The sequence below is a fragment of the Camelina sativa genome, chromosome 2 (assembly GCF_030686135.1).
Source record: "Camelina sativa cultivar CO46 ecotype springtype chromosome 2, ASM3068613v1".
Classification (NCBI taxonomy): Eukaryota; Viridiplantae; Streptophyta; class Magnoliopsida; order Brassicales; family Brassicaceae; genus Camelina; species Camelina sativa.
Window position 1 is genome coordinate 13702465 of NC_141881.1, and position 19963 is coordinate 13722427.

Consider the following 19963-nt stretch of genomic DNA (forward strand, 5'->3'; position numbering starts at 1 on the left):
AAATCTAATTTTAAAAAGTTCAACCAATCATAAATAAGACTACATAATATATATTTTTAAACTAATCTAAAAGTTGAAAACATTCTATATTATAAAACAAAATATTTTTTCTAAAACATCCTATATTATGAAACCGAGGGAGTATTACAGTTAACATCATCAAGCTATATTGAATTTCAATACATCGAAAACACCTAATAAACCCCAGTTCTCTTCTTCTACATTTAGATTTTCCAAAAACGCAAAACTTTTCTGATTCTCTCGAAATCACTCTTCTTCACTCCCTCTCTCGCTCTGTTCACTTGCTCTTGGGGTCAATCATGGTATCAATGATGAAGACGACGAAACGACCAATGGTTAAAGTCTGAAATTTTCCTCAAACCATAGTCGCCGACGAACTCCTCCGCTTTCTCGAGCTCCACCTTGGCGAAGACACAATATACACTCTCGAAATCCCAACAACTGGCGAGAATTGGAAGCCAAGAGACTTTGCTCAAAGACAATTCAGTACCCTTGAAGTCAATTCTCGAGCCCAGCTTCTCTCTTCACAAAGCTCCTTTTCAAAACCCATAACCTAAGACTCTCTGAAACTTATGATGACATCATCCCTTGCCCTGTAGATCCACGGAGAAGGATAGAAGACGTCGTTTTAACTGTTGGGTTCCCTGAGTCTGGTGAAGAGAGGTTCTGTGCCCTAGAAATATGGGGAGGCGTGAGGTGTTGGGTTTTGGAAGAGAAGAGGTGAGTTGAGTTTTGGGTTTGGGAATGTGGTGAATGTTATAAGCTTGAAGTTAGGTTTGAGGATATTATTAAAACTCTTGGCTGCTGTGTTAATGGTGAAGCTTGTGAGATTAATGCATTTCTTCTTAGGGTAAAAAAAATGCTTCTTCAGGTAGTTCTGATCCATCATATATTGTGGCTCCCTCGATGCAGCCGGGTCAGGGACCTTGTTGTCAGATAGACGGCTTTTGGAAAGCATCTGATCCCAGCTCAGGTTTGGGTTGGTGGTGTGGTAATGGTGGTGCTCAGACCTTTTTGTTGGGTTTAGATATCTTCGACGAAGCCCTTCACCGCTCTACGCAGAGTTGGAGGCTCTACTTTAGATCAGGGAGTGTCTCCTTGCAAATGGAGTTGTCTGTTAGTGTTTTGAGATGGACCGTGCAGAACTAGTAGCGATGATTCAAGCTCCTGTGGATTGGCCCGCCTTTTGTAATATCCTAGATGATTTCCACCTTCTGTGGGCCGCCTTTCCTCTCTTTTCCTTGTCCAAGTTATCTCGCTTGTCAAATTTGAAGGCGGATTGTCTTGCTCAGTTGTCTAGATCTTTAATTTCTGCAGTTTTTTTTGTAAATTCTTTTCCTCTAGTTTGGGCTAACAACCTTGGAGTTCTTTTCTAATTAGTATTTGATTAGAAAAGGTCTACATCGACGGAGACTACTTTTTTGTTAGTTGGGATGAGAAGCTTATACCAAGCTAAATGGACCCACGAATGGACTACGCGGGAAGCAGACCTCGTCTAATGGATCATGATGTCACCTTAGAGGTTAGTTTCTTGGAAAGGCTATGATGATGTGAAAAGTTTTATAAATTCCTAATCTTTGGAGAAATTAGCTGATTCTCTTTCTTTCACTCTGCTTTGTTAGGATTTCCACAAATTCTCTATAGACTATATGATAAGTGACACGCTGGGAGTGATTTCAACTGCACATTTGGTTGATGCAGATCGTGACCCAGAAAAAGCGAGGAGCCATAAGTGTCTAGAGTTAGCACATCTTCACTCCAGGGCTGTTGATTTTGCCAAAACTAGAGCTCCAGCGGAGATGCCTTATGCCTTAAAGCCCATATAGTTCCCTGATTTCCTGGAACGGTTCGAGAAACCAACATATATCTCTGAGTCTTTGTTTGGGAAACTATACCGTGCTGTGAAAAACTCGTTAGCACAGAGAAAGCTAGAATCTGAGAGCGAGGACAAGATAGGTTATAATTATGATGCAACACTTGAAAAAACTGGCTTTGAGAGCTTTTTAGAGACAGCGAAAGCCCACAGAGACATGTATGCTGAGAAACTGACCTCGTTGATGATATACTACGGAGCTGTAAACGAAGAAGAGATTCTCACAGGCATTTTGAAAACCAAGGAGATGTATCTGGCGAGAGATAAGCGGAGGTATGTTGATATGAAGGATAGGATCACGTTGAAGGTATGAGTGTATGGTGACATTTTACTAGAGATTAAGGCTGAAAATGCACAAAGCGTTGAAGACCAAACAAGTGGACTTGTATCCATTTGATTACCCTATCCTATTGGAGCCTTGGTGATCAAGTCATGTGGTCAAGATATCAATCCCATGATATCAGCATAGTTATACAAGTTTCCTTATGTGTACATATATGATTTGAGAGAATTTGTTCTCTGATGTATATGTGATTGTAAATCATCTCTTAGTGAATAGACCGAATTCTTTGGATCATTGAATTCTTCATGGTATCAGAGCGTGAATTATTCTACAAGCAGTATCGTATTTTTTCTTTTTTCACGACAATGGCTGACGGCACCACGAATCTCGACAACCACACTGCTGCGACCCTACCAAACCCGACGAACCCGGCGAACCCGATGAACCCGATGAACACCACGAACCCGATGAACACCACGACCCCGACCCACGAAGTGAGACGCACAATCTCACACTACGATCTGACCTCGGCTTATAATCCTGGTGCGGTGATCTCTCATCCCCTACTGAAGGGCGATAATTATGATGAATGGGCATGTGGAATGAAGACAGCTCTTTGTTCACGCAAGAAGTTTGGATTTCTCAATGGTTTTATTCCCAAACCTGCTGAGAGATCTCCAGATCTTGAAGACTGGTGGACTATCCAAGCCCTCCTGGTGTCTTGGATAAAGATGACGATTGATCCTGTTCTGCGATCGAATGTGTCTCATCGCGATGTCGCAAAAGATCTATGGGATCATTTGCAAAAACGTTTCTCGGTGATGAATGGACCAAAATTGATGCAGATCAAATCTGATCTCGCTGGCTGCAAGCAATGGGGTCTATCCATGGAGACTTACTACGGCAAGCTTATGAAGATTTGGGATAGCATGGCTGCGTTCCGTCCTTTGTGTACCTGCAAGTGTGGCAAGTGTGTTTGTGATCTTGAAAGCTTGCAGGAACGTGATCGTGAGGAAGATAAAGTTCAGTAGTTTCTGTTTGGACTTGATGATGCTCTGTATCGCACTATGCGATCTAGTATTGTTTCTTGCACTTCGGTGCCATCGCTTGAAGACGTGTACAATATTGTTCGACAAGAGGAAGACTTGCTCCAGCATGGGATCACGAACTCGACTCCTCACACCGAGGTGAGTGATTTTGTGGCCAACACTCGGCCTCGTTCTACCTATCCTCCGCTGCGGAGCGATCACAAGGAGAAAGGAGTGGTGTGTACTCATTGCAATCGTGGTGGTCATGCGTCAGAATCCTGTTATGCCCTCATCGGTTATCCTGAGTGGTGGGGAGAGCGTCCCCAAAGTCGTTCGGTTCCCAGTCGTGGTTGTGGGGGAGCAACCTCCAGTGGCGGACGTGGACGTGGGAGAGCAACTTACGCTAATCATGTGAGTGTCTCGCCGGTCGATCCAATGGCGCAAGCTAATCATGTCATCACTGATTGCGATCGAGAGGGTATCAATCTCACTGATGACCAATGGCGCACTATCAAATGGGTACTCAATGGTGGGAAGGATTCTCTTCCTGAAAAACTATCTGGTACGTCTACTTCTCCTTCATGGATTATGGATACCAGTGCTTCTCATCATTTGACAGGCAAGTTTGAGATTTTAACTAATGTGAGAGATATGGCTTCGGTGTTGGTTATTCTGGCTGATGGTAGAGAACGAGTTTCAGTAAAAGAGGGGACAGTTCATCTTGGTTCTGATTTGGTTATGCGTTCTGTCTTCTATGTAAAAGAGTTTCAGTCTGATTTGATATCTTTGAGTCAATTGATGGATGAAAACAAATGTGTTTTGCAAATGACTGATCACTTTCTTGTGGTCCAGGACTGCATTTCAAAGACGGTGATTGGGACGGGTACTAGAGCCGGTGGTACGTTTTACTTTCGTGGCATGGAGATCGCAACATCAGTCACAACAAAAGAGGACAAGGACTATGAGTTGTGGCACAGTCGGATGGGTCATCCAGCTACGAGAGTCGTTGGTTTAATTTCCCTAATCTCTGTTTCAGTTTCTTCATCTCATTTGAATAAGGCGTGTGATATATGTCTCTGCGCTAAGCAAACTCGCAACATTTTTCCTTTGAGTATGAATAAGACTTCGACAATCTTTGAGTTAATCCACTGTGATTTATGGGGACCCTATCGCACCACTTCTCATTGTGGGGCTAAGTATTTTCTGACGATAGTCGATGATTATTCCAGAGGAGTATAGTTGTATTTGCTGGTTGATAAGAGTGAGGCTCCTAGTCGTTTAAAGAATTTTTTGGCTATGACCGAACGTCAGTTTGGAGTTAGAGTGCGAACTGTCCGGAGTGATAACGGTTTGGAGTTCATGTGTTTAACAAACTTTTTCCAAACCCAAGGTATTGTTCATGAGCGTTCTTGTGTCTCCACGCCTGAACAAAATGGGAGGGTTGAACGCAAACACCGACACATTCTCAACGTTGCTAGGGAGTTAATGTTTCAAATGCATCTCCCATTGGATTTTTGGGGAGAGTGTGTGTTAACAGCGGCTTATCTGATTAATAGAACTCCAAGTGTAGTTCTTAACAACGAGACTCCGTACAAACGGTTACACAAGAAACCGCCTCAATATAGTCATTTACGAGTGTTTGGGAGCTTGTGTTATGCTCACAATCACAAACGACATGGTGACAAGTTTGAATCCCAAAGTCGACGATGCATATTCGCTGGCTATCTTCTTGGTCAAAAAGGTTGGAGATTATTTGATTTAGAAACGCAACAATTTTTTGTGTCTTGCGATGTGGTCTTCTCTGAAGACGAGTTCCCTTTTGCTCCGACCACGCCTCTTCGTGCCGACGATGGTGATCTCGGTCTTGCAGAACAATCACCAAAACTTTGGGCCTCCATTTCGAGTGGTCCACTTACTGAAGATTCTCTTCCTGGATCACAAGGCCCATTAACACAGTCCGGCCCAACTGCCCCTTCTGGTCCATGTGATAGACAGTCTTCTTCTTCGTCTTCCACGGATCCCGTTGAGCCACTGAATCCGCCGCCTTTACCTGACTCCGCGACTCTACCGACTCCTTCGTCGGATTCTGCATTACCAGCCTCGACTTCTGCTGGTCCTGCTCTGGTTCCCGATGCACCTTCTCGCCAACCAAACGCTCAAAACCACCTGCTCATGTTGCTTTGGATCCGCCTCCTCCTCGCCAAAGTACACGGCCTCGAGAAGCCCCATCTCGCCTCAAAGATTATGTTGTTAATTCTGCCTCTTGTGAATCGGAAGCCTCCACATCCGCTCCAGTACGTTATCCGATGTCTCATCATGATTCTAAGAAACGTTTTAGTGCTTCTCATGTTGCGTATATGGCTGCAGTGGCTGCAACTGTCGAACCTAAATCATATCGAGAGGCAGTTGCTGATAAACGATGGAATAAGGCGATGACATCTGAAATCGATGCATAAGAGGAAAATGGTACTTGGATTATCGAAGATCTTCCCCCAGGGAAATGAGCGATCGGTTGCCAATGGGTCTACAAGGTCAAACATCACTCTGATGGGATTGTGGAACGCTATAAGGCAAGATTGGTGGCACTCGGTAACAAGCAGAAGGAAGGTGAGGACTATGGAGACACCTTTGCTCCAGTGGCTAAGATGGCCACGGTCCGTACATTTCTTGATGTTGCTTCCAAACGACGATGGGAAATCCATTAAATGGATGTTCACAACGCATTTTTACACGGCGATCTTCGCGAAGAATTCTATATGAAGTTGCCTCCAGGGTTCTCTGCTGCTCACCCTAACAAGGTATGTCGACTTCGCAAAGCTTTGTATGGTTTAAAGCAAGCTCCTCGATGCTGGTTTGAAAATTTGACAACTGCTTTGAAGCGTTATGGTTTTAAACAGTCTCTATCCGATTACTCTCTGTTCACGTTGGTTCGAGGTGCAGTTCGCATCAACATCTTGATTTATGTCGATGACTTTATAATTTCGGGAAGTTCACCAAAGGCGACTCAAGATTTCAAGGACTACTTAGCTTCTTGTTTTCACATGAAGGACTTGGGTCCTCTAAAGTATTTTTTGGGAATTGGGGTAGCAAGAAATTCCAAAGGCATTTACATCTGTCAGCGCAAATATGCGTTAGACATAATCTCTGAAACTGGTTTGTTTGGGGCACAACCAGCGACGTTCCCGTTGGAGAAAACGCATTCACTGATGGTGTCTACTTCTTTTATTCTTCCTAACCCGAAACGCTACCGTCATCTCATTGGTCGTTTGATTTACTTGGTGGTCACTTGACCAGATCTTGCGTTTTATGTGCATATGTTAGCCCGGTTTATGCAACAGCCTCGTACAAATCATTGGGAGGCTGCATTACGTCTTGTTCGCTATCTCAAGTCCGATCCTGGTCAGGGGGTTCTGCGTCGTAGCACAGGTGATTTTCAAATCACGGGCTGGTGTGATTCTGATTATGCAACTTGTTCTCTCACTCGTCGTTCGGTTACTGGTTACATTGTTCAGCTCGGCGACTCTCCCATTTCCTGAAAAACTCACAAACAAGAGACAGACAGCAAGTCATCTGCAGAAGCAGAGTATCGGGCCTTGTCATTTCTCACTTCAGAACTCTTGTGGCTCAACCAGTTGTTGCTTACACTAGGGGTTCATCATGATCAACCAATGCTCGTACGCTGTGATAGTCAGTCCGCCATCCATATTGCCACAAACCCGGATTTTCATGAACGGACTAAACACATTGAGATACACTGTCATTTTGTTTATGACGAGCTTCTTCGTGGTGTCATTGCTCTTCGTCATGTTGACACTACACTACAACTCACAGATATTTTTACAAAAACTTTGGATGGGATAGCTTTGTTTCATTTCATATCAAGTTAAGAATACAAAACTTGTATGCTCCAACTTGAGAGGGAGTATTGGAGCCTTGGTGATCAAGTCATGTGGTCAACATATCAATCCCGTGATATGAGCATAGTTATACAAGTTTCCTTATGTGTACATATATGATTTGAGATCTGTTCTCTGATGTATATATGATTGTAAATCATCTCTTAGTGAATAGACAGAATTCTTCGGATCATTGAATTCTTCATATCCCTATCTATCTATCACTCGTTTCTCTAGCTAGTATAATTGCTAGATAAAAAACAACTGAGACCATAACAGAACGTCGCTTGTATATGTTGCGACACTCAAAATTATCTCTATCAGCAAAGACTAATGACTAATTATATTATGTGTCATTTTGTTATTTCGAATGTGAAATTACTAAAATGGGTGATTACCATGATTTATTGGACAAAAATTATTATTGATCGATTCTTGTGGATGTAATCTAACTACGGCACAAGTAATAGTACAAATCTCCCAGACTATCGTAATAGACGGAAGCTGCTTTGTTCAATAGAACAAGACTCATAAATAGCCGGGCATGTTTTCAGTAAAGTAAACTGTACAGAAGAGGCCAAGACAGTAAGGAGTTCGAGGAAGCCAAAATCGACAATATGCAAGATTCATGCTCATCATACAAATAATGTATGTAAAGGAAAACTCATAGTCATCAAGATGAATATGAATTAAATTTACGACACCGTGGAATCTGCTTACGTAGAGGCACAATTTTGTAAATTAGGATCAAGAGAAATTAATGTACATATATAGATCACGTGGTGCGTGTCTGCGTGACATATGTAATATGTTTCTTGTAAGGTCATGATGTACTATTGTCATACTTTTTTTACATAACATTAACATGGAGTTAATAATTGATTAGAATAAGAAGTCAAACCATAATCAAACGTTCCAGAAACTAGACTCAGTTTTATATTTGGTCTTTCTCAACTATGAAAACTAGACTAAACGGTCCTAGCTGGTCCACATCACTACCACCAACGTGGCAACACAATCCATAAAAACAAATGTCGTGCTCTCTTATGGGCCTTACCATTTGTGTGGGTTTTGTAGCTCTCAAATCACACTTGAAAGAGATGCTGAACTTCAACTAGAAACTTTTTCTCCCTTTCTGAAATTAACACTGACAATGATCGAAATCCCAATAACTTTTATCCAATATTCTATGATAAATCACAATGATACGATGAGATTTTTTGGTTGGCATTTCGGAAAAAGTAATAGTGATCATTAATCTTGCAAGGTTTTTAAAAGTTTAAAAACTATGTAAGAGACTACTAACATAAAAGAAAAGAAAAGGCAAAGAAAACAATTGAAGTGCATGGGAATGACACGAGAAGTGTACGTGAAGAGTGATAACGTTCAATAAATTTGTGAGTGGGATAGATATAAGATTCTATCTATCTAGTAGTATAGTATTTATTACGCACTGCAAAATTTCATGAGACCTATATTGTCCTAGTCATCCTCTACACAGTACGCATGTCTTGTTGCTTACCAGTTTTTTACGTTTATGATTTCTACCTCATCATTAGTAATTTAAAATCTTGCCGAAATGAACTAATGAATTGTTATACTTATACCCATTTTGAACTAAAAACCAAAACAATATAGTGTTGTTTGGTTCAGATAAAATCTAGTCTACCTCGTTGGTATTCATAATAGGGAAAGTTATTACGAAATATTGTTATAAAAATATTGTTATAATTCTTACTTTCAATTCTGTATGTGAATACCGAAAGCTGTCTGTCAATGGAAAAAAAAAGTTACCTACAGTATATACACACACTCTATACGACATTTCACATGTATATAGACAAAAAAGGAAAAAAGGAAAGAAATAAAGTTACGTAAGAGTTGAAAAAGAAGCAAGGTTCTCGTACCGGGTTTGTTCATCCTGGAGATCATTGTCGTTTTGGCACCATTTAAACTAATCTATATAATCAGTACTAAGTTATAAAAACCAGAAATTTTATGAAAAAAAAAATTGAAAAAAAAAGAAGCAAGGTTTTCTTTGTTTTTTGAAAGTTTTTTCACACATGTAAAACTAATTAGTATATATGTCTTTCTTAAAGTTCAAGAACACATGGTATGAATCAAATTCATTGTTTTGGTATAGACACTTGCCAAGATTCGATTCTCCCTCACGTGTAATTCTCTATATCCCCAAATGTAGAACTATATTATGGATTTGCTATTTGCCAAATTAACACATATTAATCATACTATAAGTAACGTTAAGTATAACAAAAATTAACCAAAGCTTTTCACTGATTCCTCGTCACGTGAGAGACAACACGTGATTCGTCCAAAAGACCAAAAGAAGAAAGTAAAAGTAAATAAAGCGTGAGATTTGACTCATGCGTGCGTGCGTGCGTGGCTTCACGCCGTTAACTCACAGACGTTTATTATTTAACCTTAAAAATTCACCATTAATTAAAGTTAAAACAAATTCTCATTAAAAAAAAAAAAATCGTCGATATTTTTATATCTTCCGCCGGTAACAAAACTTCACCAAACGCCGTTAACGGCCGGTGTTTTTTTTTTTTTTTAACGTCTGTTATTATTTAAACAGCTAAGAGAGGATCCGACCCGAATAAATCCCCAATATCTTGAAAATGGTCCTCCACGTGCCAGCTAGAGAATCCAGAACCATACCCTGACCCGGATCCAAACCCGAATCCGAAACTCATATCTTCGAAAAGATCACCCCCGAATAAATCTCCGCCGTAAGAATCAGTCATCGGCGTCGAAAATCCAAAAACGTCGTCGTTTGAGAACAAAGACTCAGAAAAATCCGTAAACGTACCCGAAAGAGTACTCAGCGGCTCATCTTTCACCTCAACCGTCGCCGATACACCGAAAAACTCCTTCTTAACCGCCGTAGACTCGCCGGAGAACGGAGACCGTAAAACAGAAACCGGAGAACCAAGACATTCTCCTCCGCCACTGATAGAACCAGACGTTTCTTCAGCCACCGTCGAAGCTTCTTCAGTGTTCTCCGTTACCGGATCAGGAGGAGGAGGAGGGAAGTTGAGGAGGGCGTCAGGACCACGTAGCTGAATAGCTGCGTTATCGTACACAACGGCGGCCTCCTCCGCGGTGCTGAAAGTACCTAACCAAACCCGAACACGTCGACTCGGATCTCTAATCTCCGCCGCCCATTTCCCCCACGGTCTTTGTCTCACTCCACGAAACTTTCTCGTTGCCGCCGGATTAACAACCACCGCCGGAGAAGCAGTATCAACGGTCCTCTTTCTCTTCTTCTTCGTTATCATCGACTTGTCTTTATCATCAGAAGAAACAGATTCAAGAACCACTTCGTTCACGTACTTCTTGACACGACGTCGTTTCGCTTGAAAACCTTGTTCTTCGTCTTCGTCGCTTGATGAATCTGTAGCGTAAGGATCAGTTACAGAGATGCGTAAGATTCTTGGTTGTGTTACGATGTTCTTGAGTTTCTTCAGCTCTGTCTCCATTTTAAAAACTCACTCTTTCTTTCTTGTAATAGTATTGTATTAACTTATGTGTTTCTTTGTTCGTGTGCTTATTTATATATATAAATAAAATTCAGGAAAAGTAAAGAGAAACAAAGAAACGAATAAAGATAGAGACTGATGCTTTGTAAACACAAGAAAATTTTCCCGGGAAAGATGAAAAAGAAGAAAGCTTTTTTTTGTTTTGGAGATATGCTTATGGAATCAGAGTTTGGTGATTTAAGCAAAAGAGGGAGATGCTTTTTTCTTGTTTAGGGATGAATGTTTTTTTTTTTTTTGTAAAGAAATATTCCTGGGAAAATTTTATGCAGAGAAAAGAAAAAGTTTTATGGAGATGGAGAGTGAGTGACAAAAGATGAAGAAGAAGCAGAGCACATGTAACAAGTGAGAAAAGAGAGAGAGACTCTGAAGAGAGCAGAGTCTTTTATAGGATCTTGAAACGGCGGTTGCGGCGTTTTACTATCCTGTTTTTTTTTTTGTCATTAGTGAGAAAAAATTGTTTTAAAAAGTTGAAAGAAATTAATAACATTAAAGAACACGGGAAAGACGGTTTTTAGTCTTATCTTTGACCATAAAAATTTAATATCAGTAAATTGTGTTACTCAAAATTTATTAGCTTAGCACTAATTAAGGGGTGATTAATTGCTGTAAATTAAATTTCTTAAAATCTTCCTCAAAAGGGTGTTTTCGTCATTTGCTAATCAAATATTAAGACCGTTGCGGTGTGTAGACTGCAGCAGTCTCAAGTCTTTTTCTACAGCAGGGTCCTGACGTGGCAGAGAGACGACAACATAGGATGTTACGTCAAAAAAACAAAAACATAATCTCCCATTCGACTTGTGTGTCTTTTTTTCACTTTTTGTTTTTGTTTTGTTGTATCATGGTATTAATTGAATTTCTCTTGTTTTCGACATGGACATTAATTAAAAAAAATTGTTTATTATTAAAGTTTACATTTGTCCTTTTTAAAACACTTTTTTTTTAGAGAAAAAACTCTCTCTTTTTCACTGCATATTTTCACGTGAGTGTTAAACCAGAGAAAAACAAAGTGCCTTTAATTTTTTTTGGTCTTTTAACGTGGAGAGTGTTTGGCTTTTTTCAAGAAAAAAGATAAAACTGTAATTACATTTTTTCTACAAACAAAATATAATGCTGAAAAACAGAGATTCGACATATATCTCTATATGAAATGAAATTTTGAATTCGACAAGCCACCAATATAGTTCAGAATCAAAGTTATTATAGTATAAAAATAAAAAAATCCTGCCAACTAATTTAATTGGGAAAAATAAAAAATAAAACTTTGATTTATTTGCAAATATACCGTGATTTAATAATCTCTAATCAAATCAAAAACTGTAATATATGAATTAGTGGAGTTAAAATATATATTATTGATTATTAGCAGTGCTTGTTTATGAGAATGAAGAGTATTTAGAGACTGCTTTGGGTGGAATTGGTAAAATGTGTTATGATTGATGTAAAGAGGTATGGATGTATAGCTCATAGTTAGCTAAAAAATGTTACTAATCAGAACTTGTTTAAAATTTATTGTGTTTTGTTGGATTATGGTTGGTCTACAAATATGACGTCTCATTCCTTTTATGAAATTGTTAAACCAATGTAATTTTTAAACTATTGTTGACATTGGGTGATACACTTATTCATGCCATTTGTTGACAGTTGGCCAAAAAAAATATTATTTATTTTGTTCTACATCACAAGTTCTACCCATTGCTGATTGAGAAAACAAAAATTTACTTCTTTTTGTAGTTTTTTTCTTTATTTCTAAATTACTTCTTTATGTTGTCAAAAGCCCTGGAAAATGATTTAAACATAATACAGTATAAATTATTACAACGAGGTTGAGTTGAGCGGCAAAAGCTAAAATCTTTGTTATTCTCTCCACCTTCACGAGGTACACACAAATCTGCTAATTCACGTAAAACCTTGAATCACCGATATGCACATGTAGCACTTATTCACTTATGTTTTAATATAAACATGTGTGTTTTGCTTTTTCTAAACATTAGTTAGTATCTCGACTAGATGAACTCTTTTTTCTGATCAAATTGGTTGGTAGGTACTAGGTAGTCTGACGCAATGGACATATTAGTTACATATTCACATGTTTAGCATAGAATTTTATAATCAGTTTGAAAAACAAAACAAAGCAAAACAACCCTCTAAGTCTCTAACATACTAGAAAAGAAATACCATTTAATTAAAAATTGCTTTGGTTCTAAACTTGTAATGAGTGATCTGATATATCTTTCAGGAAGTATATCGACTAGGATGCTCACATCACTTCGTTACCAATGTTACTTAAGGTTATTCATATAACATATTAATATTATATTATGCAATCTTATAGATTTTGGCCCTATTATCATGGACCGATTCCTCGTAAATCCAATACATAGAATACAATTTTACTATTTTCTCTAAAAAGAAAAGTTGTTAAGTTTAGCCTCATCACCCAAATCGAACCCTGGTGGTTGAAAAGAGAAATTTGGAAAATATTTGGATGATTACAAAATGGTAGATTTTGACACACACACACACACAAAATGATCTATTAAAACGATATTAAAAAAAATGTTTGGCATTAAACAGGCGCGCGGTAATCTTTATATATTTCTACAACATTTTAAATCACTAATAATAATGAAAACTGTGGAATACAAGTTAAATAAACATCAGACCTACACAATGTACATACAAACATGTTGAGCCACGTAATAATTTATGAATCCAATAAAAATAGTTTCAAGAAGTTATCTCAAACGAATTAAACTTCGTTTATAAGAATATGTTTACTAGTATATGAAACATTGAAAGTAATGATGAACCTTGGTTAATGTAATATCATCATAACATAATGATAGAGACTAGAGTGGTGGTAAATTAGCATACGTAAACTTTCACATAATAATTTTCATATCCCTAACCAAATAAACGCATTGGGACTTGTGACGTAGTTGGGTGTTTAGTGAAAGTTTTAAGTAAAATAAAGAGACCGTACGGATAAATGTCGAAGAAAATAAGGACAAGACTTGGACGGTAGCAAAGTAAGAAGCGGAGCCCACTCACCGCTCGCACCGTTTTAGTCCCGCAAACGGCGCCGTTCTCTCGTTTCGAGCCATCATCCCACTTGATTGTTTCAAGTACGTGACTTCGTCGTCTCGAGGCAAAACTCTTGACTCTTCTCTTTCGCTTGTTACCCATTTGTCTGCTTAACATCTCTTTTGGCAGCATGTTCATGTAACTCCAAAGATGAAGTTCTTTTTGTTTTTTTGATTGACCACAGAGTTCATGAACCGGATACCAGAAATGAGCCTTTTTACGTAACTAAGTTATGTTATACTCCCTCCGTTTCAAAATATAAGATGTTTTAGTAGAAACACACATATTAAGAAAAAGTTACTTTTATAAAATTTAACCAATCATATCCAAAACTGCATAATATAAGATATAAAATTAATCTAAAAGTTGCATAGAAAGTTGGAAACATCTTATATTATGAAACAAAAATAATCCTCTAAACATCCTATATTATGAAACGGAGGGAGTAGTAGTTTTGTCCAAAAAAAAAAAAAAGGTAATGTTATACTCCCTCTGTCTCACAAAGATTGATGTTTTGACACTTTCACACATATTAAAAAAAATTTTAGTTTTTATTTGTAATTTAATTTATAATTATTTTTTGGTAGAGAGAGAAAATATAAACTAATGACAATTCAAAATTTTAAATATTTTCAATGATTACTTCTTGAAGTTTACAAAACATCAATCTTTGTGAAACAAAAAAAATATACCAAAACATCAATCTTTGTAAGACAAAGGGAATAATAGTTTATACAAACGTGAATATAGTATATATCGACATAAATACATAAATTATGTATTTATGTTTGAAACAACGGTTATGCGATGAAACTAATATATAGAGCTTAAAAATTCTTTTCAAATATGATATGAAAATTCAGAAATATCAATAAGAGTTGGACCTTGGAAAAACGAAAATAATAAAGTGGTGTTTATTTGTTTAAGGCGGTCGATGACGTTGATGATAAAGGTCTCTTTTCTTGTAGAAGTATAAGACCCGTCCAATGTGCGGGTTTAGAGTTTTTAAAATAAAACTAAATGTAACAAATAATTTAAAATAAATAATTTTACTAAGTAAAATCTATCTATAAAAGTCAATAGATACACCGAAGTGTCTAAAGTGATATTTGGTGTAAAAGGTGTGATTCTGTGGTTGAAACTATTAATCACGTTTTCTTTGAATGTCCTCGCTCTTGTGAAGTTTGGGATTTATCTCACGTTTTCTTTAATCACGTTTTCGTTAAATATTTTTAGTAAGTAAAATCTATCTATAAAAGTCAATAGATACACCGAAGTATCCAAAGTGATATTTGGTGTAAAATGTGTGATTCTGTGGTTGAGACTATTAATCACGTTTTTCTTGAATGCCCTCGCTCTTATGAAGTTTGGGATTTATCTCCGACTCTTGTCTCGTCAGAGGGTTTTCCATATGAGTCAGTGTACTGGAATTTGGATTTTGTTTTATGGAGGGATGCCTCTCAACAGGGTGATCCTGATTAAATTTTTCAATTACCATGGATTTTGTGGACAATCCGGAAGGCCATAAATAAAAAAGTTTTTCAAGATTTAGAGATCGAGGTGAATGATAATTTCTCAGGCTTTGGGCGATAAGTTAGCCTGGAAAGAGGCGTTCTCTTTAATGGCGGTCATGTCAGATCCATCTCCGTCCTCGGATGTCCAGATTTCTTCACCTTGTTGTCAGATTGATGGTTCTTGGAAAGCAACCAATGTGCATTCAGGATTGGACTGGTGGTGTTGCGTTGGTGAGGAGCGAACCTTGTTGTTGGGGGCCAAGTCTCTAAGACGGAGCCCCTCCCCCCTCATTCGAAGTTAGAAGCGTTGTACTGGGTCATGGAGCAGATACGTGCTGCAGGGATCGCTTGTCAACATTTCGAGACTCACTATGGTTCAGTCCCCTAAAGATTGGCCGTCCTTCTCCAACATGCTCGATGAGTTCAACTCGCTGGAGTCCTTCCAACTATTCTCCATCTCTTGGATCCCGCGTGCGTTAAATACGAAGGTGAATTGTCTTGTCTGTGCTTGGCGTTCTCTTATCTCTGAAGTTTCTTTTGTATCGCGTTCACTTATCTCTGAAGTTTTTTTGGTAAATCCCTTCCCTCCGGCTTGGACAACTAACCAAAGAATTTTTTTTTAATTTATTGTTTGCATGAAAAAAAAAAAGTAAACAGATACACTTTTAGTTAAGAAAATAGTTGTAAATGAGTTCAAATTTATTAAAATTAAATTAAATTTAGCAAATAATATATATTTGTTTAATTCTTTTTCTAAGTAAAAACAATGTATAAAAGTAAAGAGATAAACTTTTAGTTACAGAAAATAATTGTTTTTTTTGCTATAATACACTAATGTATATCCATTTACAAATCTACTATCTATATTACCACTTGAAGTGTATTTGTACACACAAATATATTTTAACTAGATTAGGAGCCGCGCTACACCGCGGGGCAAAATTATTTATAACTAAAATATATAAATTATAAGTTGTATTTGTTGGTTAAATATATTATAATTATACAATTATTGTTAAATAAACGATATAATATCGTAATATAAATTTTTTTTTTAACATAATATTTTTTTAATCAATTTAATTAGATATGTCTATTCTCTGATATCGACAGTGTTAACAAAATAATGAAATGATGTTTTACCCTTGTAACACCAAATTAATGATATTTTTTAATTTATAGAAATATCGATAAACCCGTCCCGCTATATAACCCCGTCCCGAGATATTTTAACTCACACTATATCATCTTAATTTTTAATAGTTATTGTGTATCTACGGTATAATATTTATCATATTTAACTTTTTAAAATTTTTAAATATTTTCATATTTAACCTTTTAAAAATCTTTAAAATAAAGAACCGGAATAAACCAAATAAAGGTTTTAAAGTTTGAATGCCTGATAAATCAAGTTTTCTACTCATCTGTATTCAGAATCATTTTGGCTTTTTTTTATAGTATGACTCTAAACCATTGCCCAATTTTTTAGACGATCTAAGATATTGTACCCTTATTTTTTATTTATCTATTGAGTAATATATGTCCATTTTTAAAATTCTGTATTACATAATATGCAGGAAAAAATCACAATTTTATTAACTAAATGTATTATAGAATAATGCAAGATAATTTAAATATAAATCCAAATAAAAATGAAAGAGAATCATATATTTATGTTTGAATAAGGTATAAATATTTCCTTATTTTTTTAAATCTTACGTATAATTAATTTTGAAATTTTGGTAACTAATATTAAAGTCAATGCATTAAATGTAAAAACTTTCCAAAAAGTATTTTTGAGCAAAAACTGCTGCAAAAATACTAGTATAGATGTTAAAATATACTCATTGTTTACTACTACCACCAAATTGTTTTTATGAACATATTAAATAACCTATTATATGTCTCTTCATTTTAACCGTCATTCTCCAACATGCTCGATGAGTTCAACTTGCTGGAGTCCTTCCAACTATTCTCCATCTCTTGGATCCCGCGTGCGTTAAATACGAAGGTGAATTGTCTTGCCGTGCTTCGCGTTCTCTTATATCTGAAGTTTTTTTTGTAAACCCCTTCCCTCCGGCTTGGGCAACTAACCAAAGAATTTTCTTTTAATTTATTGTTTGCATGAAAAAAAAAGAGAGTAAACAAATACACTTTTAGTTAAGAAAATAGTTGTAGATGAGTTCAAATTTATTAAAATTAAATTAAATTTAACAAAGAATATATATTTATTTAATTCTTTTCGTAAGTAAAAATAATGTATAAAAGTAAAGAGATAAACTTTTATTACAGAAAATAGTTGTTTTTTTTTTGCTATAATACACTAATATATATCTATTTACAAATCTACTATCTACATTACCACTTGAAGTGTATTTATACACATAAATATATTTTACTGTTAAAATATACTCATTATTCTTTACTACTATCAACAAATTGTCTTTAGGAACATATTAAATAACCTATTATATGTCTCTTCACTTTAATATTTTTATAGTTACAAAAACGCATATGTTAATCTTACATACTCCTATCTTATCTGTTACAATAGCAGTCGTTTTAAATAAGTTATTTGATTGGTGAAAAAAATATGAAACAATCTATTTTTATTTTAATTCTTTTACTTCAACAATCTCTTTGTTTATGTAAATGTGAGTATTTACATTTTTCTAGAAACAGTAGTTTGTATAATTTTCACAATCATATTTTTTTTATTTTATATAAAAAGTAATCATTTTTCTTGTAAAATTAGCAACTTAAAATTAAAATAAGTAAACAATTATTACAATTTCGATTTTTTTGATATATATATATATATATATATATTTTCATTATAATGATATTTTCTTTTTATAGTAGGTTTTGAATTTTTATATTTTTATTTTTTAAAAATTTAAAAATTTTAAAATTGACATGTGTCAATATCTAAATAATATAATTGACACGTATCAAGATTTTGTTAATTAGTAATTTTGACATCAAATTTTATATAATAAGATAAATATATATATTATTGAATTATCACGAAGAAGAAACAATTATTAAAAATTCCAAATTCACTTATTTATCATATATGTTCAACCTTACTTTCACCGGTTTGGAGTTATATTAACGTAGCCAGCTAGCTACTATAACTATAGATATTTTTTTAATTGATCATTAAGTTGAAACGCAATAACGAACTTGCTTTTTTTATAACATGTGCACTTGCTTACCCAGTGATTTATATATTGTTTTAATTTTATTAGAAGAACATTAACGAGGCTTTTGTTTTCTTTTCAACAAAGTGAACGAATAAAATATTGGTAGAACAAAGCGATTCCAATAATGAAACCAATTAGGCCAAATGGCCAATTATAATCTAGCAATGGTGTACTTGAAAAGTGCTTCAACCACGCTGAAAATATGGGCATGGTCAGGGAACTTATGTTATGGTATATATTTTTTTCTTGGTCTGCCAAAATGGTTTGCTTTTCTAATTCATAATTTAAAATGTTAGAATGTTCACAATGAAATTGAGAAAGCAATAATATCCTTTATACTCTTATATAATATTAGTCATGTTTTCATTTCAGAAATGAAAATATAATAAGTGACACTATGTATAACTATGTATAACAAAGCTTTACCATTTTGACTATTTTCGGGTTAAGGTGTTTGAATATAATTATATAGGCACGGTGCTAAGTTAAGTGAATAACGTACCCGTCGACAATTTTAACATGTTTTTCTGCTTTTTTGGGAACATGCAACCCACATAATGTAGGGCCTATTGAAATTTGAAAATGAGTTTGTACTATTAAACAGTGCATTTATGATTAGATAGATGAATGATCGTAAGAAAGAATATTACTACTACTAATTAGTAATAAAAACTGATGATTATCAAATCATTGATTTCAAGTTCGTATATTTGACCCATGAATAATTCGACTTTTAACTTAAAAAGGTTTTAATCATATCTATGTGGCGACCCGACAAGGGCCACACCAAAGAACGAAGAAACCTACATATATGGTGCTCGTACACTCACGAGTTATGCTTTTGCTACTAAATATTTGTTTACGACATGACCCTTAAAATATGAGACTATACGTTATCTTTTAAACATAAAACAAATAAAACATATATGACCCTTAGCTAAGATATCTGATTTAGATAATACATTCCACATTTTGCTAAGATTTTTTCTTTTCAAAATATATAGCTAACAATTTTTTTTCCCTCGGCTTCTTAGATGAAGTCGGATTAGTCTATGTAAACATTTGATCGGTTACATATTTTTATAACAAATATACAATTGACCAGAGTCTAGACTAAAGGAAATTTATCATACTTTCATGTGAGAAAAAAAGGAAAATATATAGTTAGATGTTGAATATTGCTATCATGACATATTGACATTAATGCATATAACAAAACTAGTATCAAACCACATTTATCTACTCGATCGTAAGCACCGGAGATATAAAATAAAAGTCATGGTCCCTTGTACGTACGTAGTATTATAGTATAGAATAAAAATTTGATAGCAGTTATGATTTATTCCATTTGGGTTAGTAATTTTAAAAGTGGGGTGGACGTGTGGGATGGTGAGCCAGCAGGTGATTTTCACTCGTTGTCTTGTAGTGATATATATCTAAACAAATCTCATTAAGTACCCATTTTTAAAAGTTAACTAGGGGATGCATATTTTAG

At 35.7% G+C, this 19963-nt stretch overlaps 1 protein-coding gene and 1 pseudogene across 1 annotated transcript; one reads left to right on the top strand and one right to left on the bottom strand.

Moving 5' to 3' along the window:
- Positions 1–1477: 1477 nt before the first annotated feature.
- LOC147948566 (RNA-dependent RNA polymerase 2 pseudogene) lies at positions 1478–2207 on the top strand (annotated as a pseudogene).
- Positions 2208–9477: 7270 nt separating this feature from the next.
- On the bottom strand, positions 9478–11025 carry LOC104719218 (ethylene-responsive transcription factor CRF1-like). Its single transcript, XM_010437083.3, has one exon. The coding sequence runs from the start codon at positions 10602–10604 to the stop codon at positions 9693–9695; it is 912 nt and encodes a 303-aa protein (XP_010435385.1). The 5' UTR covers positions 10605–11025; the 3' UTR covers positions 9478–9692.
- Between the last annotated feature and the right edge of the window lie 8938 nt (positions 11026–19963).

Bases quoted from the DNA above. Each gene is read 5' to 3' on its own strand.
- LOC104719218 (XM_010437083.3), bottom strand. From the start codon at position 10,604: ATGGAGACAGAGCTGAAGAAACTCAAGAACATCGTAACACAACCAAGA.